The 25,602-nt window shown below is 37.5% G+C and overlaps 1 protein-coding gene across 2 annotated transcripts; it reads left to right on the forward strand.

Annotated features, from left to right (window-relative positions):
- Positions 1-994: 994 nt before the first annotated feature.
- On the forward strand, positions 995-16,048 carry LOC113020674 (immunoglobulin lambda-1 light chain-like). 2 transcript variants are annotated; one of them, XM_080300855.1, is made up of 4 exons: positions 995-1,069; positions 4,683-5,004; positions 14,767-14,801; positions 15,536-16,048. In XM_080300855.1, the coding sequence occupies exons 1-4, from the start codon at positions 1,030-1,032 to the stop codon at positions 15,856-15,858; spliced, it is 720 nt and encodes a 239-aa protein (XP_080156981.1). In that variant the 5' UTR covers positions 995-1,029; the 3' UTR covers positions 15,859-16,048. The 2 variants fall into 2 exon arrangements, with proteins under 2 accessions (XP_080156981.1, XP_080156980.1); XM_080300854.1 differs by lacking the exon at positions 995-1,069 and adding an exon at positions 4,534-4,588.
- The last annotated feature ends 9,554 nt before the right edge of the window (positions 16,049-25,602 follow it).

The following is a 25,602-nucleotide window of genomic DNA, read 5'->3' on the forward strand; positions in this document are numbered from 1 at the left end:
TTTTGCTTCAGTTTGCCTTGCCCTTTGTTTGTACCTTTTTTTTTCCAGCCATATTAAACGGCTCGCTTTTTGTTAACATTCAAGTTTTGTTCCCTGTTCCTTGGAGTCTGCATTTTGGGTCCTTTTTCAATTCATACAGTCTGCCCTCGCCAGACTGTGACATTTGATTTTATATACTGTTTTGTTTGTTTGTTAAGCTTAAATTTCAAAACTTTAACTACTGATTTTATCTACTGTTCTGATTTTATCTGTTTTGATTTTATATACTGTTTTGTTTGTTTGTTAAGTGGGTTTAGAGCTCTGGGTAGCTCCCCAGCTGGGTCTAGACTGGGTCTAGAGAGTATTTTAAATTCAGGGAATTTAAAATAGAAAGTAGCTCGTCCACAGAAGGACTGGTAGCTCCCCTTTCGATAAGGGTTCAGATCGCGCGAACAGGTGTGGGATTAGAGCTCTGGGTAGCTCCACAACTGGGTCTAGACTGGGTCTAGAGAGAATTTTAAATTCAGGGAATTTAAAAATAGAAAGTAGCTCGTCCACAGAAGGACTGGTAGCTCCCCTTTCGATAAGGGTTCAGATCGCGCGAACAGGTGTGGGATTAGAGCTCTGGGTAGCTCCACAACTGGGTCTAGACTGGGTCTAGAGAGAATTTTAAATTCAGGGAATTTAAAAATAGAAAGTAGCTCGTCCACAGAAGGACTGGTAGCTCCCCTTACGATAAGGGTTCAGATCGCGCGAACAGGTGTGAAATGTGTGTTTAGTTAGTTAGTTTGTTTGTTTTAATCAATTTTAAATCATGCTTTTTATTTGTTTTTGTTTCTAATGTCTCTGTAAAGCACTTTGAATCACCTTGTTGTTGAATTGTGCTATACAAATAAATTTGCCTTGCCTTGCCTTACCCAAAGCTCCTCCTTCTGTCAGTCACTCAGTTTCAGTGACATATTTAATGGTTCACACCTCCTCTCATCATCCTACAGAGGCAGTGAAATTTCTTTCCAAGTTACAAGTCCATTCTCAGCACACGGTGACAACATGCTGGTGACTCTCTGTGCTCTCATCACTGCTCTGACATGTATAGATCCTCATTTATACTTCAGATTAGTTGTTATTTGTTGGATTGATATTTCAGTGGGTTTCTCTTCTTATCATTTGCAGGTGTGAGTGGTGTGACGGTGCTGACACAGAAACCTGTTTTATCAGTGAGCAAAGGAGAGGCAGTCACTATGGACTGTAACCTGGGGACTGTTACTAATAGTGAGGCGCGCTGGTATAAACAGATTCCAGAAGGAGTTCCTCAGTATGTGCTGAGGATGTATCATACCTGGAGTTCTCCAAGCTATGGTTCTGGGTTCTCTGCTCCAAAATTTACATCCACTCATCAGTCAACATCAGATTATCATTTGATCATCAAGAATGTGGAGGAGGGAGACTCTGCAGTCTATTACTGTCAGACATGGGACAGCTCTGTTAATGAGTTCGTATCACAGTGATTTACACTGTGACAAAAACATTCTTGTATTTATACCCTCTGTTAATTATGTGTAACAAGGAGAAATGAAACAGGGGGAAAGTTTTGAACATATGAAGAAAATGAGGTGCAAAAAATGCATGGAAAGTCATATCTATGAGTAATTTGAACGTAATCCTGCCACTTTGTGCATTCCCAACTGACGGTCTAGAAAAAGGTGTCTAATTTACCAAGCTGTGAAACAAGAAACATCTCATGATGGTAAAACCACTGAGCTCTCTCACAATGCTTGCAACCTTATTGTTGCGAAACATACTGACAGCATTGGCACAGTTGGCGTCATAATCTGGAAGTGGAAAGACAATCATTTCGCCATAACCGGTGACAACCAGGTGGTCCCTGAAAGAGTTCAGACAGAGTGAAAAGAATCCAAGGACCATCTGTAGAGAGCTACAGAAAGAAAAGAAAACAATCAGTAATGCACTCAATTTTTCAAACTATAGCCTGTATGCAAAAATTCACTGCTGAAGAAAAATCATGTTGAAGTGCATTTAAAGTTTGCTGAACAACATTTAGACATGCCTGAGAGATCACCATACTGGGAGATATACAGTCTTGTCAGATGAGATACAAATTTTCATAAAATGTAATTCTTCGGATGGCACAATAGACACCATGCTTGGAAGCCAAAAGCCACTGCAAATCACCTCCAACACAGTGAAGATTGGAGGTGGAAACATCATTGTGTGGTGCTGTTTTTCAGCATACAGCTCTGGCATATGTCATATAACTGAAGGAAGGATGAGTGGAAAATGCACAAAGACAATCTTGATAAAAAAATATGCTGCCATCTGTCAGGACATTGAAGATGAAGAGCGTGGACATTTCAGCAAGACAATTATACTAAATGCAGCCAAGGAAACTCACAACTGGTTTCAGAGAAGGAAGATAAAGTTTCTACAATGGCCCAGGTAATCATCTGACCTGATGACCTGAAAATCTGCACAATCTAAAATAGTTTCAAGTTGTCGTATGTACAGGAGACATGAATCCGTTATATTAAAATTGTGCGAAAAGGTGTTAAACCAAATGTGTATATTTTTATATAAATGTTGTTCACTAAAATGATGTGAAATATGTTGTTGATCACTCTTATTGTTTTCATAATATTTTAATTTGTGTTGAGGTTGGCATAAATTAAAATAAGATAGGTAGGCCTGTTTTATATTTCTTCAATAGTAGTTAACAGCAGCGGTCCCCAACCCCCGGGCCTCGGACCGGTACTGGTCCGTAAGTCGTTTGGTACCGGGCCGCGAGAGTTGAGGCTCAGGTGTGAAATGTATGGTTTTCAGGGTTTTTATCGGTTTTCAGCGTTATTTTGTTATCGTTTTTATAGTTTACTCGGTTTTCCTGGGTCTTTTCACGTGTGTTATGAATAAATCTTTTTTTCGGTACTGGTACTAGTTTTATTTTGTTGTATTTATCCACGACACCTTAAAGGCCGGTCCGTGAAAATATTGTCGGGCATAAACCGGTCCGTGGCGCAAAAAAGGTTGGGGACCACTGGTTAACAGTGTTACTAAAGTTAAAAGTAAACTTTAAAACTTTAAAAGTAATAAGAAACTGGCCTAACATTTTTTTTTTAAAAGAAAGAAAATTACTCATCACCTTTAAACTTCTCCCTCTCTTCCTGCCCAGCATGCACCTGCAGGTCTTAGTGTCTCATTCATAACCTCACGTTATCAGTTCTCTGTCAAATAAACTGATCGTACAATATGAACTGCTTACTGAAAATGTTTCAGTTGCTGTCATTTGGTCATTCAGAAACTGTTTTATTTTGGTCAAACAAAACTTTATGTATTGTCAAGAAAGTCTAAATAAAGTCTGTACTTATTTTTATTTTTTTATTTTTTCAAAAAAAAAAAAAAAATCAAACATGGAGAGCTTCTGGCTGTGGTAGCATGTCACCAAATGTTTTCACAGAAAAAAGTCAGACAAAAAATGTGTCTCCAAAATTCTGAAATACAGAGAGCACGCCTACACAGTGCTGAAGCTGAAATTTTGCACTTGTTAAAGGCTCTTTGGAATATAATTAAAAATAATCAAATTTAAATATGATCAATCAGAAATGTTCTCTCTTTTTAAATGTATCTATTAGTTTTTATTTAGCAAGTTTTAATTTTGATCAAACTGATTGTTCGTGACAAGGTAACTTACAAGAATTGAATTTCCTGGAGGAACCCATCTGAGGGATAAAGTTTCAGCTAATCTAAGAAGAGCATCTCCTCCAGCTCTCATACTGTAATGTAACCGCTGTGTGGCAGGCAGGTATTGGACCCAAATGCAGGGCACAGGAGACTGAAAATGCTGCACTCAAACAAAATACAAAACAAAGAGTGGCCAGGAACAAAGAAACCAACACTAGGAAAACAAAGAGCAGGAAAATGTGCCACCATTAGGGATTGAAAGTTTTCTGCTTTTTATTTGTTATTTTTGAAAGTTTTGACATAATTATATTAATTTTATCCTACAGTTTCTTTTAACTGCTGCATCTTAATGGTTTATCACAATGTGGGAATTTCAAGCTGGAAACTGGTTTCAAAAATCATGATAAACTGTTTTTATACATCACATTTATAAACAGGCCATTCTCATTTACAGACATTTAGTTACTTAATTAGATGATTTGTGCAAAGCCAGGCGTGTCAGAGAATAAAATACAGAGTTGAAGTTGAAATTCTAAACTTCATGTTGCTTCAGAAAATGTAAATCTAATTGTAATTTTTTAAACAAAATACAAGTTAAAGTATAAAATATAACAAACCAAAATCCTGCCACATTTAGGATATGGAGAAAGTCACCATTCCAAAATACAAAACAAACAAACAAATTTATTAAAAAGAATGGAAAATGATGATGTTGCCAAAGGTAAATGCACAAGACATTACCAACACCAATAATAATAATATTAATAGCACAGACAAGAGAAAGTAAAAAAATCAAATGCTCCTCCTCCTGTTAGTTGTATTAAATAGCTCTTCCACCATCATCTCTCCACTCAGTTCTTAGCCCACACTGACAACATGCTGGTGACTCTCTGTGCTCTCATCACTACTCTAACATGTAAAGTGTCTTGAATATACTGAAGAAAAGACTTCATGTTAGAGTTAAATGTCAGTGTGTTTGTCTTAACTCCATGTGTTCTGGTTGTTTGCAGGTGTGAGTGGTGTGACAGTGCTGACACAGAAACCTGTTTTATCAGTGAGGAAAGGAGAGACAGCCACCATGGACTGTAACCTGGGGACTGTTACTAACTATGCTGCTGCCTGGTATAAACAGATTCCAGGAGGAAGTCCTCAGTACGTGCTGAGGATGTATCATAGCTGGGGTTCTCCAGAATATGGCTCTGGGTTCTCTGCTCCTAAATTCACATCCACTCATCAGTCAACAACAGATTATCGTTTGATCATCAACAATGTGGAGGAGGGAGACTCTGCAGTCTATTACTGTCAGACATGGGACGGCTCTGCTAACAGTGGGGTATCACAGTGATTCACACTGTGACAAAAACCTCCTCACAGATACTTCTGCTTTTTGATGCTCTTTCACATGCTGAAAAAAAGACACATCCGAGAAACACACTGAAATCCCACCACCTTCAAATACTGTGTTATTTGTTTTGTTTTTTAAATTAATTTTAATATTCATCATTGAAAATATGAATAAAGCAAGCAGAGGAATATAGAGATATTATTCAGCCAAAACATGTCAGAAGAGGACTAATACTGTATATAACTAAAAGTTATCTATAAGTAATAGAAATTTAGTAAACACCAGTCTCAGTTCTTAAATAGTGATGACTATACATCAGGCAGAAATAAATATAAGACGAGAAGAAAACGTGTGATGTGTGAGGATAAGGGCATTTGCATTTAAACTACAACTGTTCTGAATTTGTTGAGACTTGTTCTACCTCATGTTCTTATAAACGTTACTGTTTATTCTTTTCACATAAGTCCTGCTCACATTTCAGCTAGAAAGAGATTGGTGTTAACACCTAAAACTGTCAATAATCAGTTATATAATATTTATTCCCTTTACAACAATATTTTCGTGAGCAATATGTCATGACAGCCATAAGTGTGTCAGTTGAACATGAGCCAGAAACATTTAATTGATGTTATTTGCATTATAAATGATTTTTTATTCTATGAATGAAAATCATTGTGTTGAATCTCCTCCTGTCATGGTCCTGGGTCGGTGACCCAGCGCTTTAAGTTTATTATTATCATTTTCCAATTTATTATCATGATTATTATTATTGTTTGAGTTCTACGTGTTATATTCGGTCTGCCTCTGAGTCTGCGTCTGTATCTGTCTGTCTATGGTGTCACCCCGTCTGTTTGTGAATCTGTCTGTTTAGTTCAATGTCTGTGTCTGAGTTTCCTGTTTTATTGTGAAGGTCTGTGTCGTATGTGAGTGTGCTCAGTTTACGTTTCCCCTGTCTCGTCAGCTGTGATTTCTCCCAGGTGTGTTCCCCTCCTGTCTCTCATCCCTTGATTACTGCCGTCTGTGTATTTAAGCCCTGTGTTTCTCTGTGTCAGTGTCGCGTCGTACCATCAGATTATGCCTGTGTGTTTCGGTTCTCCATATTCCATGTTCACTTCATGTTTTGTTTTCGTACCAGCAATAAAGCTGAGGTTTTTGAGTTTCAAGTTAGTGTCTGAGTCCTGCGTTTGGATCCTCCTCTCCGCCTGCCCGCACACAGAGCCCTGACACCTCCTCCTTTATATAGCCTCTGTAGAAATTATCCACACCCTCACCTTCACAACATACTTCATACCGTGTACATTATAACATACCATAATAGACCCATTTCTGTAATATACTTACTAGAGATGGCACGATACCACTTTTTTATGTCCGATACCGATACCTATATCATAAATTTGGATATCTGCCGATACCGATATGAATCCAATATAGTGTTTTTTAATCAACAAAACTGTTTTTTTAAATATCTTGCTGCATTTCGTATAAGTTCATACTCAAGTTTAAAACAACAACTACCCTAAAGCTATTCTGTTATACCTGTATGCAAAAAAAAATATTTCATAGTTCAGCAATACTGATCAATCTAATAAACTTAAACCTACACCATCCTCCCTATTCTGGTATCTTAAAGAGTACTTAGCGTAAATATTAAGCAACCTAACCAATAGGGTTCCAACTCCCAGCAACAACAAAAATAAATAAATAAAAAATAGGGAACAACCCCTCACGCTCCACCTCATGATGCTTAATCGACGTAATCAAGCTTAATTTGATGCAGTGTGAAAAAAAATGCACAGAAATCAATTATTTTTCAATATATTAAAATATTAAATAGATTCAACATCTTTCTTCAACAAAATTGCAGACTGCACAGATGGTACCTTCCCAAAGGAAAAAGTACTATAGCTTACTAGGGTATATATATTAGACTTAATAGTTACTATATACAGTAATGGACTTCTATTCATTTTACATCAAAATAAAACTTTGGGTGTCAGATAATTATTTATTTAAAGCTAGACATTTTAAATGAGAATAAGAAAGAAAAGTATGTCTTTGTGCTCCCCTTTTCCCTGTTAATGCCCTATCGCCCCCCCCCCCCCCCCCCGGCTAAACTTTGCTAGATCCGCCCCTGCAGAGTTACCAGCGTCAGCTACGTAGAAAAAGATCCTCGAGTAGAAAGTAATAATAAATAAATTCTAACAACAGCTTATCAAGCTTAAACGTGCTGCTGTTGTTCAGCCGCTGGTTTCCTCTTTCTGGTGCAAAGTGGGCCAAAAACAAACAAGAGAGATGGACTCACGACAGAAAAGCCGATCAGCTGATCATTAAGCAGTTTCATGATTGAAGTAGCAGCAAGAAGAGGCAGTCGCTTGTTAAGCTTAACGCAGGAATGCTTTACAAACATTCAGAGATGGACTTACACACTTGCTTTACTTCTCTCGGGGATAACTTTGTCGGAGATGAAATGCCGGGTTGCTAGTGAAGCTCCACATGCTATCCAGACCACCGACAGGTCCCGCATGCCACAGCCGCTCTATCACGTGATGCACACTGCTCCGACGTGCTAACGTTCTGAGGCGAGTTACGGCGTGTTGCAAGTTTTGTGAGGTGCTTTCGTGATATTTAATGGATCGGATTACATTTTTTATTTTTCTCCGATATCCGATCCAGTAATTTAGGTCAGTATCGGACCGATACCGATACGTAATATCGGATCGGTCCATCTCTAATACTTACTTATCTATATTATTGCTAATATATATTGTAATATGTCTATATCACTAAAGCACTTCTGCATTTCGTTGCCCTGTACCTGTGCATGTGCAATGACAATAAAGTTGAATTCTATTCTATTCTATTCTATTCATTCATGTTTTTGTGTGTGTTTCCTGGCAGATGTTGATGCAGTGATCGTGTTGACCCAAACACCTGCTGTCCACACAGTTCCTCCAGGTCAAGAAGTTGTTCTCAACTGTAACATAGAGAGATATGATAGGAATTCTGTTAGATGGTATAAACAAGTTCCTGGAGAGGCTCCTCAATATGTTCTAAGATTTCTTCATTCTACCAGCTCACTTGAATTTGGAACAGGATTCTCCTCAGACAGATTCAACTCTAAATCCTCATCAAACATTGATTACCAGTTCATTATCAAGCGAGCAGAGACAGGAGACTCTGCAGTGTATTACTGTCAGACATATGATGACTCTGCTTCTGCGTACGTATCACAGTGATTCAGGCTGTGACATAAACCTCCTCAGTATTACTTCTGCTTTTAGAAACGCTTTCATATGCAGATAATATATATCTCCAGTGAACTAAGTGTAACCCACTATCTTTAGACTGTGTTTTTAAACACTGGAATGTTGTTGGTGTTTTTTTATTCATTTTAACCTTGATTATTAAAAGTATAAAAAGAAAAGTACCGAAAAATACATCTCATTCACTAATATTGGCCCAAATTATAATATGTAAAAACACATAAACCAAACTATCCAACATACGGTATTTTATGTTTTTGCAAGTTATTTTTAAATAATAAAAAAAACTTATAGACTTCTCTCAGCTCTTTCATGGTTATAATTGTTTAATTGTTATATTCCAGCTGCAGTAAATGTGGCAGTAACCAGATTCTATCTGTCAGAAAGAACGAATCAATAGAAATATACACTGGATTCATCAAAAACACATTTTTAAATGGAGAAGCAAATTCTCATTTTATTTAGAGATGTGTTTATGATGTTTGTCTTAATTGTACACACATTTATATTTAATGTGTACATGTTCTGATTTTGACATGGTTACAAATATAAATGTTGATGTTTTTGCTTTTGAAAATGAAATAACATTTTTTTTAACCTTTCTAGTTGGTTTTCCCTCATTTCTCTCATTAACAAGAAACAACTAGAAGCTGAAGTGTGCCAAGAACAAAGGTGCTGCTAAGAAAGATATCCATCTCTATCTGGGTGTTTAAAATAGTTCAGACAGATTTAGTACCATATAATGAACCTTCATGTTAGACGTTTATAAGCCAGAAAGTAAATCTAGAAAATTGAAGACAAGAACACTAGAGATTTCATTCTTTTACCTTTTTTCAATAACATTATTTATGTAAGTCAGGTCTTTAAAATATGACCATGAACTAGTAACACTGAAGGTGTGATTTACTACACTAAGTGTAAATACAGTTGAGATCGAAATAACTCCATTATAGATTATATATTATAATCTTATTATATATTATATATTATATTATATATAGATTATAAATCTAAAACCTGAAAGACAAATACTGAGTCGCAGACCCAGTACTGTGACATATACACTGATTAAGTCATTATATTAGTTTTTGTAGAGCAAATTCAAAGAAAATTATATGATATCATTGAGTTTGAAACAATAATGCTCATATAATGACAATGTTCACTGTATGAAATTATGAATTATTAATATCAGTAATTTAGTCTTTCATAAACAAGCTGTTTTTCTGAATCTCCTCCTCTTTCAGTTCTGCTTCTCTGTCTTTATAAGCTTCAGTATCTCTTCTCTTCTCACTACATCCCCTCTCATCTTTCAGGATCAGTTTCTCCACCTACTATCATAGTGCTGGGGACCCTCTGTGCTCTCATCTCTGCTCTGACGTGTAAGATGTTCTTATTGATTTTAAAATCTGTATATTTTTAGGTAAATCTTTCACTCATTTTTTTTTCTCGGTTTCTTGGCAGATGTTGATGCAGTGATTGTATTGACCCAAACACCTGCTGTCCACACAGTTTCTTCAGGTCAACAAGCTGTTCTCAGCTGCAACGTAGAGAGATATGATGGGAATTATGTTAACTGGTATAAACAAGTTCCTGGAGGGGTTCCTCAGAAAGTTTTGACTATTCTGGCAGCTCACTTGAATTTGGAACAGGATTCTCCTCTGACGGATTCAACTCTAAATCCTCATCAAACATTGATTCCTAGTTCATGATTAATCAGGCAGAGACAGGAGACTCACAGTCTATTACTGTAAGACATGGGACAGCTCTGCTAACAGTGGGGCATCACAGGGATTCACACTGTGACAAAACCTCCACACTGATACTTCTGCTTTTTAAGACTCTTTCACAACCTGGTAAAAGACACCTCTAACAAACAAACCTTCAAATAGTGTGTTATTTGTTTGTTCATTTTTTTTAATATTTATCATTGAAATCATGAACAAAGCAAACTGGGGAAAATCCATATTCATCCATCCATCCATCCATTCGCTTCCGCTTATCCTTTTCAGGGTTGCGGGGGGCGCTGGAGCCTATCCCAGCTGTCAGTCAATAACTACTCATATGCAAAATCATATACAAAAAGCAGTCCTACATTGTATGCATGTACGTATAAGTAATATAAATTTAGACACCAGACTCAACTCTTAAATAGTTATAAACATAGATTCAGCATCATTAAATGTAAGAAAAGAAGAAAATGTGTGATGTGTGACGATAAGGACATTTGCATTTGAACTAAAATTGTTCAAGGAACTGCCTGTAATGGTTCAAGTCTCTGATGGAGCTGATGGAGAGTTTTTAAATGAGGACAATTCACTTTACTTTGTAACAGGATTCTCCTCAGACTGACTAAATTCCACATCATCCTTAGACATGGATTTAGAGTTAAAAGGAGGAGGGTAAGCATTGTACTGCACTGAAACATAGACTCTATTGTGTAGAACATAACACAATCATGAATACTGTGACAAAAAACAAACAAAACACAACTGAGTGACACTACAGCTTTTATGAATTCTGAAGAGTTAACATTTCCAACCATTAATTGTAGAACAAAATAAAATAATACAAAAATGAATTTGAGTGTCTAAAACCAAACTGTTTTGGTAAACGCAAATTAGTCAGTCCTCTAATTGTTGTGTTTAACTCTCAAGATGTAGATGAGCGACACTGCTATTTGTTTTTGTGAATCAGGGGAACTATATCAAAACGGCTGTATCACAGTGATTTCATTTGTGAGAAATACCACAAAACTCATGTGGCTCAACTTTGAAACAAAAAAGGAGCCCACACAGTTCTAGTACTAAAATTATTATTTTTTTAACTCTTTATTCAGTTGTTCAATATTCATAAATGGCGTAACATTTTATCAAATGTTCTCCTAATCCTAAACACTCCAGTTTCATGTGAATTTCCAGAGAAGTTCATACATTTCAAGGTTGTTGATTATGTAATTATAACAGGTAACTGTAAGGGTAAGCGGGATTCTGATCTTTTTTTTTTTTTTTGTCCAAACATAAAAACTGGTAATGGTAAAAGCATCAGTAACAAACCTGAAGGACATAGCAACCATCCTTCCATACATACATCTTCTTCCACTTTTCCGAGGCTGGGTCGCGGGGGCAGCAGCCTAAGCAGAGGATCCCAGACCTCCTCCAGCTTCTCTGGGGGAACATCAAGCTGTTCTGAGGCCAGCCGAGAGATATGCATATGCGGGGTCTGCCCCGGGGAATCCTCCCAGTCAGACATGCCTGGAACACCTCACCCAGGAGATATAGCAAACAATTTTTCATAATAAAATGCAGTAGCACAATTTTAAGGGAGAGGAGGGAGACATCACAATCACCAATATTTATTAATACAAAAACAGAATTACCCTCCACTGAACATAAATTACCCAAACATCGCAAACTACGCAGATTTAGCTCCTCCTCCTGTCAGTCTCTCTGAGTTTCTGTCACATATTTAATGGCTCACACCTCCTCTCCTCCTACAGAAGCAGTGCACAACACACAGTGACAACATGCTGGTGACTCTCTGTGCTCTCATCACTGCTCTAACATGTATGGAACCTCATTTATACTTTAGATTAGTAGTTATTTGTTGGATTCATATGTGCTTGTGTTTCTCTTGACTCCATGTCTTCATGTTGTTTGCAGGTGTGAGTGGTGTGACGGTGCTGACACAGAAACCTCCTGTTTTATCAGTGAGGAAAGGAGAGACAGCCACCATGGACTGTAACCTGGGGACTATTGATAACACTGTCTTTTGGTATAAACAGATTCCAGGAGGAGTTCCTCAGTTTGTGCTGTATTTTCATCATAGCTCTAGTTCTCCAGGCTATGGCTCTGGGTTCTCTGCTCCAAAATTCACATCCACTCATCAGTCAACAAAAGATTATCGTTTGATCATCAAAAATGTGGAGGAGGGAGACTCTGCAGTCTATTACTGTAAGACATGGGACAGCAATGCTGTATCACAGTGATTTACACTGTGACAAAAACCTCCCCACTGATACTTCTGCTTTTTGATGCTCTATTTTTCACATGCTGACAAAAGACCCATTCAGCAAACTCAGTGTAAACCCACCACCTTCAAATAGTGTGTTTATTGTTATTTTTGATTTTAATGTTCATCAATGAAAACTCATCCACTTCAGACAGTCTGCTAATAAATACTGAATTACTTGTTTTGATATATTTTTACATTCATCACTGAAAGTATAAAATATCGAGGAGTATAATGACCACCAACAACACAAATTGCCATATATATGTACACAATTATGTGCATTTTAAATTATGTGCATCTAACACAATTAAACCTATTATGTGTGTGTGTTTTTAAATAACAGCAATTTGACAAACGGTTGTCTAAAACTCTGATAACTGTCACATTCTAGCTGCAGTAAATGACATTAATCAACCTAAACAGATACTGATAAAGTTGCAGCTGAATATTAAAGGATATTTACACCTCACACTGACAACATGCTGGGGTCTGTCTGCTCTCTCATCACTTCTCTAAAGTGTAAGACGTTCTTCTCATCTGTTTCATAGCCCATCGTTTTGGAGAAAGACATTTCACTCATGTTCTTTCTGTGTTTGTTGGCACATGTTAATGCAGCGGAAGTGTTTATCCAGATACCTGCTGTCCACAAGGTTTCTCCAGGTCAAGAAGTTGTTCTCAGTTGCAATATGGTTCAATTATGTTAGATGGTCTAAACAGGTTCCTGGAGGGGTTCCTCAGTTTGTCATTCTGGCAGCTCACTTGGCGTTGGAACAGGTTTCTGTCCCCAGAGGTGGGAAGTAACCAAGTACAAATACTTACTTACTGTACTTAATGATAGGTTTGTAGCTTGAACCTATTCGCTGGAACGTTGAAGGCAATATAATTACACAGCAAGCAAGACATGAAGTAGGCAAAGTTCTTCATGTTTCTCGTGCACGGGAGAGAACCGGACAAACGCCGTTCCTTCGCTTGACCCCAGTTGCTCTCGTCCGTTCTCCCGTAACACTGCTCTTTTATTGAGGTTACATGAATATGCATAGGTTCATTAACATATGACGTCTACATACACACAAAGAGTACCTTGCCTTTGTGTGTGTGTGTGTGTGTGTGTGTGTGTGTGTGTGTGTGTGTGTGTGTGTGTGTGTGTGTGTGTGTGTGTGTGTGTGTGTGTGTGGCTTGTGTGAGGTCAAGATGTGACCCTGTGAAGACTCCCCAAAGCTGGTGCCAGGAGTCTAGCGGGTCCATCTGAACAAAAGGCTCTTATACTTAAACAGATATACGTGTGTTTGCTATGCCATATATCAACAAGAGAAGATACGACCTCTCCTAGGAGGTGTGTGATCTATGCCAGAACACTCTGTAGAGGAGTGAACGCACCCCCCTCTTCATGCTACACAGAGTTGTTACAGACCTCCTAGGATGAGACATTCTTTCAATCTACAAATGATTATATACTTCTAAGCATATATGGTTAAATATTTCTAAGCATAAATGACAATCAACAATACAAAACCTAACACTTAAGTACAAAGTTTTCAACAAGCTGTTCTCAACTGCAACATTGAGAGAGATGATAGGAATTCTATTAGCTGTATAAACAAGTTCCTAGAGAAGATCATCTGTATGTTTCTAAGATTTCTCCATTCTGACAGCTCAAAAGCTTTGAAACAAGATTCTCCTCAGAAAGATTCAACTCTACGTCCTCATCAAACGTTAATTATCATTTAACTATCAAGTTCGCAGAAATAGAAGACACTGTACATATCACAATGTGTTACAAACCTCTTGGCAGTACATATGCTTTCTTAGACTCATTCACTTGAGTATAGTCCAATCAAGAAAATGCAGAGTAACATACAACCTCCAGATAATGTTTTATTAAACATTGGATTGCTCATTTATTAAAATCCTTTTTTTAAAAACCTTTAACCTGCTCAAATACAACATTAAAAAAAGCTGAAAGCTTTTATGTCGGCTGGTACAAACAGGTTCCTGGTTCTTCTCCTCATTTCTGAGATTTCATCATTCTCACAGGTCAGCTGCATTTTCAGCAGGATTCTCCTCAGACACATTAATATCTAAATCCTGACCAAACACTGATTTGCAGTCTTTTATCAATCATGCAGAGACAGGAGACTCTGCAGTGAGTTCCTGTCAGACATGGGAAGACTCTCCCAAAAATGCTCCGTCATAGTGAACCAGACTAAACAAAATCTCATTGAGAGACAGTGAATCTCTGTTTAATTCAGATCAGTAATGAGTACTTAATTAAGTCTTACACAAAACAAGTGACAAGAAGGAATAAACATGACTACACACAGAGAAATGCAGTTATAAAATACAAACAGATGAAGTGAATGAGATGTTGACAGTGAAAGTTGGTCTCTACAGGATGTTTCAGTTCCTCTCCCCTCATCAGTGACAGTCAGGAGGTTTTTGTACAGCCATGTATACAAACTGAATCACTGTGGTATTCGGACAAGGCACCAAGCTGATTGTGACAAGTAAGTGCTTTTTAAATGATCATAAAACAAGAGAGATTTTGCACAAATCTGCTGATGACTACTTAGTTCAATATGTTTCTTGTTCAGCATCATTTTTATGATTTTATACAACATGAAATAGTTTGAGGTTGTTGTATGTGCAGGAGACATGAATTCTTTATATTAAAAAAATTGAAAAGGTGTCAAACCAAATTTGTATATTTTTATATAAATGTTGTTCACTAAACATTATGTGAAATATGATATCGTCTGTTCTTATTATTCTCATAGTGTTTTTATTTAATATTGGGGTTGGCATTTCAAAAACATATATAAGATTGTTTTCTTTTTCTTCAGTAGTAGTTAACAGTGTTACTAAAGTTAAAAATTAATTTTAAGTGATTAGAAACGGGCTGTACAGTTTTTTTTAAATGAAAGAAAATTTCTCACAGTAACTGACATGTTATGCAGAAACCTCCAGAATTAAATTCACGACATCTTACATGAAAAGTTAAAGAGTAACTACTCATATTTTATTTTAGGAAAACTTAAAAAGAAAATCAATTGATATGTTGGGTTGTTATGTCTGTATATTTTTCCAAATCACATTAGTATTGTTTTCTTCTAATTTCATAACAAATATTATGTTTATTCCATATTGACTCTTATTGATGTCTCGATTTCTTCTGTTTTCATTATTTCATTTCATTTCCTTTGATTTTTCAATTTCCTGAATGTTCTTCATGTATTTTCAGGCTCCAGCCTCTCTCCTCCTGTCCTGACAGTCTTCCCTCCATCCAGTGCTGAGCTCCAGTCCGACACAGCTTCTGTGGTCTGTCTGTCCAGTCAGTCTGTGTCTTTTGCAGATGTGAGCTGGTTGGCTGGTGGGAGTCCAGTGAGCAGTGGGATCTCTACCAGCACTGCTGTTCAGAGACCAGACCAGACTTACCAAATCAGCAGCTCTCTGACCATCCAGACATCAGACTGGAACATGGATAAGATTTATACATGTAAAGTGTCTTTGGGCTCACAGACTTCAGAGAAAACCATCAAGAAGTCAGAATGTCCCACTGAATAGTCGAGGATCAGAATGTGCATTTAAAATCTGCTTCTTTACTGCTTGTGCTGTTTGTTCATTACAGTCTTTACATGTTAGAAATCAGAATAAAGCAAAAGGTTTAAGTCATGTATTCTTTTGCTGGTTTTTGACAAGTATTTTCAGGAATTCGTGTTTTGCAATAAATTAATAAAAGCATTGATTTAAAAAATGTGTTTTCTTGTGAGTAAATGGGAAAATGTATCACTGTATTATAAATAACATAAGTTTAAGGTTATTAAAATGAACTGTTAAATTTTGGAGAGGGGCACAGAGAGGAAAAAAACACTCATAAGCACACCACTTTTTAAAATATCTTCTTCCCATAGTTAAAACATAAGTATTTTCTGACATACACGCTATGTAATATTTGACCACTAGAGAGCATCATTTAATAATTCTTCCTGAGTAACAGAGAGGGCAAGTGTCACCGGTTTAAAATGTTGCAAATGAATCTTCACACTCAGTTAGTGAAGCATAACCTCTGCTCTTCTGTTTTTTCATGTCCATGATGCACCTGCAGGTGTTATAACCTCATGTAAATGAAGTATCAGCTCTCTGTAAAATAAAATGAAAATGCTGTTTACTGAAAATTTTTTAGTTATTACCATTTGATCATTCAGAGACAGTTAGCTGAATCCTGTTTGATTTTTGCCTAAACATAACTTTATTTACTGCCATGGAACACTAAATAGAGTCCAGTTATGAAATGAAATGTTACACCCCAAAACACATAAAAAAGGAAAGATAATGCCCCCGCTCTAATCTCCCAAGGAAAGACCAATGCTGCCACAGGGTTGCGCTTTCACAACAACCAGATATTTTGTTAATTTCAAAAGGTAGCAAGTAGTGATGGGATTTCCGGCTCTTTTTAGAGAACCGGCTCTTTCGGCTCGGCTCACTAAAAAGAGCCGGCTCTTTCGGCTCCAAACCGGCTCTTCAGGTTGTTTTGTTGCTTTAATTAATTTAATATTAACAACAATATAAAATTATGCACAAACGGAATTACTAATGTAAAAAAAGTGGTTTTATTTATATATATTTATATATGCTGTGGCCCCTAGAGACAAAACACGTACAAACTCCAAAAAACATTTCTAGCGTTAACTGAACTTCCAAAACAGAGCTACCTAGATCACTTAAATTACACAATTGAAAGCATATGTGTATGGTTTGTGTATTTATACACAAACACTCATATATATTCAAATAATTTTTTTAAAAAAAGTTAATTTATCTGTTACTACCACACACCAAATCTGGTCGTTAGTACTTTGGTAACAAAAGCTCAACACTGTCTTTTGTACGTGTTTTGAAGTTTGTATGTGCTTTGTCTGTAGGGGCCACCATAAATATACTTTTATTTATTCACTCCACATAAAATGTAATAAATAAGTCATATAATACAAAAATCAACTATTCACATTTCAACTTTTAACTATTTAAATTTTCAGCTTTTTCCTTTTAAACAAATTTAAAGGGAAACAACACAAAACACTGCAAACCACAACACAATTAAATATAAATTAAAATATGAAAACAAAAAGAAGATGCATATTCTCTGTCATATGGACCTGCATGAATAAACTTTCTGAATCCTTTATCATCTGCAACTGAAAATACTTGTGGATGATTACTATACCTTTCTAATGTGACGTTGTTGTCCCTGCCTCTCTTTCTCTCTCTCCCTCCTGCTCTGTTCCTGTGCTACTGAGTGTAACTACCGCCCCTCCCCCCTCTGCCCAGTGCAAAGCACACGGCTCGCGTGTGGAGTGAAGTGGAAAAAAATTGCGAGAGAGAGGGTGAGAGAAAGAAAAACAAACCCACGGCTCGCGATAAGGAGCCGGCTCGCGTCGTTCACGTCAAAGATCCGGCTCTAAGAGCCATTTCGTTCGTGACCGACACATCACTAGTAGCGAGCATCAAGATGGGCATGGTCAAAACAACAAACAAAACACTCTAGAAATGAAACAGAACTGACCTACCTATAACGAGAAACCCAAAAGAAAATACTGGCCTCTTACCTGTCTCCCTAACCTAAACAGGAGAAAAAGGTTTTGTCAGGTCACAAATTTTGAAGCCAATATGATAACCTTATCCCACCAACGCTGTGGACGTCTAGCTTTTGAATCCAATTAAAATCAAATCACTCATACTGATTCTCCGGAAAAGAGCAGAACAGACTTAGAACAGAGTTTATTAAACATTGTCATATGAACAGCAGAACAGTGCATTTACAACAAAAATAACACATATCAATCAACACAAACAAAAGCAAAGCAACCCCGGGGTGTAGAGCCTTAAAGCACAAACACAAACACATCCAATATTTAGGGACAGTGATCCCCCCCTCCCATCGTTTGGTATTCTTTCTTCCTTTTTTATTTCTCTTCATCTTCTTTTTGACACTCTTCCACATCCTGATAACAGAGAGATCAAGCAAACTCAGTATAAACCCACCAAGATAAAGTGGTGGGTTTACATTATCTGCAACACATTATGCAGATAATATTTTGTAGTTTTTCTCTGTCAATTTTTGCAAATTTCTCAAAGCAGAATCATCATAACACTCATTATGCAGTTCTGACAAGCAGTTAGGGCATTTTTATGACACAGACCTGTGCACAGGACACCCCAACAATTAAAACAACAACAACCTTTTCACATTCGCCAAAACATGAATAGTAAGTCAGTCACTTCAATTCTGGGATGAATGAATGTAAATTTTTCACCACCCTATAAAGACAGAGTGATTGAAATATGACTAATATCTAATAATATAATATCTAATATCTAGCAACTCAAAGCTAGCAACTTGTGCTTTTTTTGGTCCAGAGTCTCACACAATTAGTTTATAAACATTGTTCTGTTATTTTTATTGATTGTATTTTTATTTTCATTTAAATTTTCACTTTAAATAAAGAAAGCCCCAGAATACACACACATTATTCACACACAAAGCCTCACATCATCAGCTTTTATTATTATTGTACTGTAGCATATGTCTGATCAAAAACTGTGAAGGTTCTCAGTCATCCAGGTCATCTTCTTTCCAAGCTTCTTAGAATTTGATCAAAAACATGCTAATTGTGAATATAATTTCAAGCCACAGTAAGACAAAATTGAAAAAAAATGAGACTACACAAATTCATTTGGCATTACAGTTCAGTAATTTCACTAACTCGTGCTTAACTAAAATTCAGTCAAAATAAAACAAGACTGCATCAAACTCAGAGTTATGTTCACTGTATGAAATTATCAGTAATTTATATCACTTAATTTAGTTTCTATAAATAAAAGCTGTTTTGCTGAATCTCCTCCTCTTTTACTTCTGCTCCTCTGTGTCTTTATAAGCTTCAGTATCTCTTCTCTTCTCACTACAGCACCTCTCATCTTTCAGCTGGACAGTTTCACCACCTAATATCATCATGTTGGGAACCCTCTGTGCTCTCATCACTGCTCTAACGTGTAAGATTTTCTTCTCATTTATATAACAGTTTGTATATTTTGAGGTAAATCTTTCACTCATTTATTTCTGTGTTTCCTGGCAGATGGTGATGCAGTGATAGTTTTGACCCAGACACCTGCTGTCCACACAGTTTCTCCAGGTCAAGAAGTTGTTCTCAACTGCAACATAGAGAGATATGACAGGAATTATATTAACTGGTATAAGCAAGTTCCTGGAGGGGTTCCTTAGTATGTTCTAAGATTTCTTCATTCTAGCAGCTCACTCAGCTTTGGAACAGGATTCTCCTCAGACAGATTCAACTCTAAATCCTCATCAAATATTGATTACCAGTTCATTATCAAGCGAACAGAGACAGGAGACTCTGCAGTGTATTACTGTCAGACGTGGGATGACTCTGCTTCCGCACCCGTATCACAGTGATTCAGGCTGTGACAAAAACCTCCTCATTATTACTTCTGCTTCTGCTTTCCCTTACAGATTATAGATTCATCAAGAAAATTCTAAAGAAAACGTATGGTGTTATTTTTGTGCCACTATTCTGAGCGCACGTAAATAAAAATGCACCACCAGGTAGCTCCATGCCCTCCTGGGTTTTAATTGCACCTTAGAACACATATGCATCAACACTACAATGAGCGGGTGGAGGGAGGTTTGGAGTCTTCTCCCACCCCCATTCTCTGCGGCCTGCTGGAGCGGGAGGGCTAGTAGGAGGAGTTGGCCGTCCGACTGCGGTCTGGGGTGTGGGGCCTCCCTGCTGCTGCGGAGTCGGGGTGGTCTGCCTCTCCCCACCGCAGGGAAAAGGGTAACACCACCTGGGTCTGGGTGCAATTCCCCCCTCCAGGGGCAAGGGTACCTAGACCCGGTTTGTAGAGTACGCTTGGGGAGTGTGATTGTGTGTACAGCGTCTCTTTATGTCTGTCTCCACGTTGGTTGAGTGTGGAGTGAGTGCATATGAGAGCATGAGGGTGGGAATGGATGTTTGTGTCTGTGTGTGCCCGTATGTCTGTGTCTATATGTCAGGTTGGGTATCAGACGCCACCTCTCTGGGGACACCTCAGGCCCTCCAAGGTTTGGAGGCCTATCTCCACCCACCACCACTTCCCCTGCCGGTGGCGGACTCCCTCAGGTGTCGGTGTATTGGTGGTTCTTTGTATCTGGGGGTGGGCGTCCGGGTACACACCGGCTCACTCCTTGGCGGCCGCTTGTCGGGGCCTGGGGCCTGGGGCTCGCTCGGGCCCCTTTGGAGGTGGGGTGCCCCCGGCCTCTCGGCCTGGGGCTCGGTCACTCAGGCACAGCTGGGGGCCGGCGGAGCTCACGGGCGCGTCACTGCAACTCCCCCTGACTTCTGCTCCGCGGCTGCTGGGCGAGCCCTCATCTGGGACTCTCCTCAGCTCTTACTGGAACAGTAGCGCGGCTGCCCCTCTGTTGGTCTTCCATGGTCTCTTGTATTCTGGGGGCCTCTGGATGTCTGGAGTTTTGATCTCCTCCATACCCACTTCACACCCTGGAGGACGGGGCTGTGGCCCCCCCACACTCCCTAGCAGATCATTACATGGAGAAACCTTTGGAATGCAAGCATGCTGATCCACACAGGTATGCACACATGGGTATTCACAGACGCGGACTAAAGCTTTCTTGGCTGCTGCCTCAAAGCACACTGTGCGCTGTCTATCTTGCGTGCTGCACAATATCGTTTATTATTTAGTAAATACTGATATCTATGACTAGCTAGTGGTGCTTTGTTTTCTCTATTATTATGTTGCTCTTTGTTGTTTGCTGTCTCCTCTGTTTGTTTTTTTTGTTTGTTTTTTTTTTCTCCATACAGGTGACCCAGGAGTTCTTTTTTTTCTTTCTCTCTCTTCCCCCCCCTTCTCACCGTCTCTTCTCCCCTTTGGTTTTCTTTCTTTCTCTCCCCCTCTTTCTCTCATTCATTCCCCCTGTCCTATTTATTAAAAAAAAAAAAAAAAAAAATGACAAAGGATGAACTGAAGCTCTGCCATCACGTAATGTCGCATACTGCTGTTTCTGATGTCATTTAAAAAAAAAAAAAAAAAAAAAAAAAACGCACCACCTTCAGATAATGTGTTTTTAAATACTGGATTGCTAGTTTTTCCTTCTTAAGTTAAAAGTATCAAAAGGAAAACAATGAAACACATTCACACATTATCAGATAAATCAAAATTCAATTTCTCTCAATCAATTTGGTGCAATTCTCACAGCAGAAAGGTCATTCTGACCAGTCTACATGCTTTGCTCAAAACAGTTAGGGCATTTTTCATAACTCACACTCAACCGTGCAAAAGACAATGTAACTATTTTATATTTGTCAAAACATGAATAGACTGTCAGTCACCTCATCTCTGTGATAAATGATCATTTCCCCAGCCTGAAGACCAATTCATTAAAATGTTTAGTTTTTTGTTTAGTTTTGAGATAGAATAGAATAAACCTGTATTATCCCACAAATGAGAAATGAGGTTTAAATATTTCTGTAAGGAATAGGAACACCTTTTTAGACAGCGCATCTTGAAACTAGAGAATTTACACTCGTTCCATTGGCAGATCTTTTCACTTGTTCCAAGCTTTTGTTCTCTTCCTGCCCAGCATGCACCTGCAGGTCTTAGTTCTCAGGTCTCATTCATAACCTCATGAGAAATGTTGAAATACAGAGAGCTGAAGCTAAAATTTTGCACTTAATATCACTTGTTGAGGAACTTTGTGTTAGGGTACCTGGGTCATCGACCAGGAGTTTTGAGTTTTGCATTACTATTGAGCTTTGATTTTTATTTTGTTTATCATTTCTAGTCTTTTGGTTTCTTTGTTGGAGTTCTCTGCCTCATGGTTTATGTCTCTGTGTTTCATAGTTGCTCTGTCTCCTCTGTCAGCTGTATCCCCTTGTCAAGTCCACTTGTCTGTGTTATGTTTCCTGTTTTACTTTGAAAGTCCATGTCGCATGTTAATGTATCTGGTTTTGCTTCCCTTGTCTTGTTAGCCCTGATTTGTCCCAGCTGTGTTTCCCTCCTGTCTCCCATTCCCTGATGGCTCCATCTCTGTATTAAGCCCTGTGTTTTCTTTGGTCTGTGTCGCAATCTCCATTCTCCCATGCTGTCTGTCCACCTGCCTGCTGGCCAGCCCAGTTTAGCTAGCCTTCAGTTTTTGTAATAATAATATTAATGGATTGGATTTATATAGTGCTCTTCAAGGCACCCAAAGCGCTTTACAATGCCACTATTCATTCACTCTCGCATTCACCTACTGGTGGAGGCAAGCTATGGTTGTAGCCACAGCTGCCCTGGGGCAGACTGACAGAAGCGAGGCTGCCATATTGCGCCATCGGCCCCTCTGGCCAACACCAGTAGGCGGTAGGGTAAAGTGTCTTGCCCAAGGACACAGCGACCAGGACAGAGAGCCCAGGGATCGAACCGGCGAACCGGCCTGCACACAGCCTAAACATGACACTTTGAAATATAATTTAAACTAGAAAAATTTGCATTTCCTGCGAAAATGCTGTGTGGATGCTTTAAAGCTGAAGCTGTATGCAAAAACTAGCTGAAAAAGCTGAAAAGTTGCAGAAATTGTAAAAACTTTGCAGAAGCAAAGGAACTTTGCTAAAATGTAATAACTTAGCAGAACTGCAATATCTTAGAGGAAACATAATACTTGGCAGAAATACAATAGCATAGCAGAACTTAGCAGAAATATTGTAACTTACCAGAAACATGATAACTTCTCAAAAATACAAGACTTTAGGAGAAATAGTATAAGATAACAGAAAGAATATATTTAGCCAAAAATACTTGAACATTACAGAAACACTATGATTTAGAAAAATAGTACAACATAGTAGAAATACTGTGATTTACCAGAGACACTGTGATGAAGTATGAATATTGTAATTTTAAATTAATACTATGTTTTAGCACAAATACTATCATTTGGCAGAAATACTATATTAAGCACAAATCCTATAAAAAGCACAAATAGTATGATTAAGCATAAATACTACATTTAGTAGAAATACTATGTTTTAGCACAAATATTATAAAAAGAAGAAATACTATATTAAGCACAAATCTTATAAAAAGCACAAATACTATATTAAGCAATATAAATATCCCATAAAAATCCTTTAAAAAGAAAAAATACTGTACTATGATTTGGTAGAAAAACTATAATTAATCAGAAATACTATATTTGGCAGAAATACTATATTTAGCACAAATCTTATAAAATAGCAGAACTAGTAATAACTTAAACAGAAAAATTGGAAAAGCAAAATGGACAGCTGATTTTTGCAGTCTATTTCTCGTAGTGCGGACTCCCCTCAAACAAATGGCCGTAATTTCCTAACCGTAGAGGCTAGAACGGTCATTCTTAGACCATTTTGTTCAGAAGAGATGGGGGAATCTTCCAGTGTTGACAATTTATCATTAAAATCTGAATTATTAAAGATATTTGACTTGTAATGCACCATAACTGAGTAGAGGCGAAGCAAAAACTGCCTTGACTTGCCCTCAAACAACGCTTTCTAACTCTAAATCTATTTGGAGTATCAATATCATTCTTTCACCGTAAGAGACAGCAGGTTTTGGTGAACAGTCATGGAAATTTTCAGGTCTCTGTGGAAATCCAACAAAAAGTTATGACAAGAGAAAAAAGTGGTTCATTTCCAGAGTTTGAAATCTGAGCGAAGGACAAATTTCCTACCCTCAAACAAGTCTAACTCATTTCAGAACGGTAATAGGTGAGAAAGAAATTCTTGAATTGTGAGCGTCAGGAGTGTCTGAAGATATACTGGGACAAGCCTCATGTCTTAAGTTTGTTTCGTTAAGGAGATATGACGATTCGAATATGCCTCTCATTACAGAAATCAAGCGGTGATTTTGAACAAACTCTCCATTGACTTTCTATGGAGAGTTTTCCGACTTTGTGTTGGTCTGAGGAGATTTGCAAAGATCCTATAAGTCCCACAACAATGATAGTGACATTTCCTGAAAGCCAGCAAAAATACCTACATTTTGATGTATAATTTGTGGAAGTTGAGTGAAAATTGAGCAAGTAGCAAGAAGTTGTTCGGACATGAAGAGAAAACTGCAAAACCTTCAGTGGCACACTGGAAGCCAAGAGTATAGCAACCATAACAACGCATGTATTTTGTGAAAAATCACAATTTGGCAACTCAAAACTTTAAGAGGGATAAAAGTAAAACGGTAAAAGCTTTGAAAAAGCTGATTTATACCTGAATAGCCCAATAATTTGAGAACATTTTAAAGTTTGAATGGTTGTTCTACGTGAAAATATGAGGAAGTAGTTAAGTTTCAAAAACAAGCAAATTTTAGCAGAATTGCAGAAGTTTCCCATTCATTTCAAATTAAAGGAAAAAAGCTTAATATTTTAAAAAGTATAATAGTGAAAAATACCAAAAGATATAGCCATCATTAACAGAAATAGCAGAATAGTTTAAAATTTGAACGGTGAAAATAGCACAAAAATTGTGGAAGTAGATCCACGGCGAAAAGTGTACGGAAACACCAAGAAGGAACTCAATAGTGTGGATGCTTAAAGCATCCACACAAATAGCCAAATTTAAATATAACCAATCAGAATTTTTTTTATTTATTACTTTTTATTTAGCAAGTTTTAATTTTGATTAAACTGTTTGTTCGTAACAATGAAGGAGATAGCATCTCCGTCAGCTATCATGATGCAACTGCTGTGACAAATTTTGAGATAATTATATAATTTTTATTTTGCTGCTGAATCTTAATAGTTTATCACAGGGTGGGAATTTCAAGCTGCAAACTGTTTCTGTTTTTAAAAAACTGTTTTTATACATCACATTTTAAACAGGCCCATCTTACTTACAGATATTTAGTTGTTTAATTAGATGATTCCACTGTTGTGCAAAGTTTGACATGTGAGAGAATAACTTACTGTGAAAATGATTTTCTACAGAGCTAAAGCTGAAATGGCAAACTTTATGTTGCTTCAGAATATGCTAATCTAATTATAGTTTTTAAATACAATACAAGTTAAAAGTATAAAATATAACCAACCATGGAAAAAGAATGGCTATTAACCATTCCAAAATAATAATAAAAAAACTATATATACAAGACATATTTATTATTGTTATTAATATTAATAACACAGGCAAGCGGAAAAAAGAAAACTCCAAAGCTCCTCCTCCTGTTAGTTGTATTAAATAGTTCCTCCACCATCGCCTCTCCACTCAGTTCTCAGCCCACTCAGGCAAC

This window comes from Astatotilapia calliptera, chromosome 4 (genome assembly GCF_964374335.1).
Source record: "Astatotilapia calliptera chromosome 4, fAstCal68.1, whole genome shotgun sequence".
Lineage (NCBI taxonomy): Eukaryota > Metazoa > Chordata > Actinopteri > Cichliformes > Cichlidae > Astatotilapia > Astatotilapia calliptera.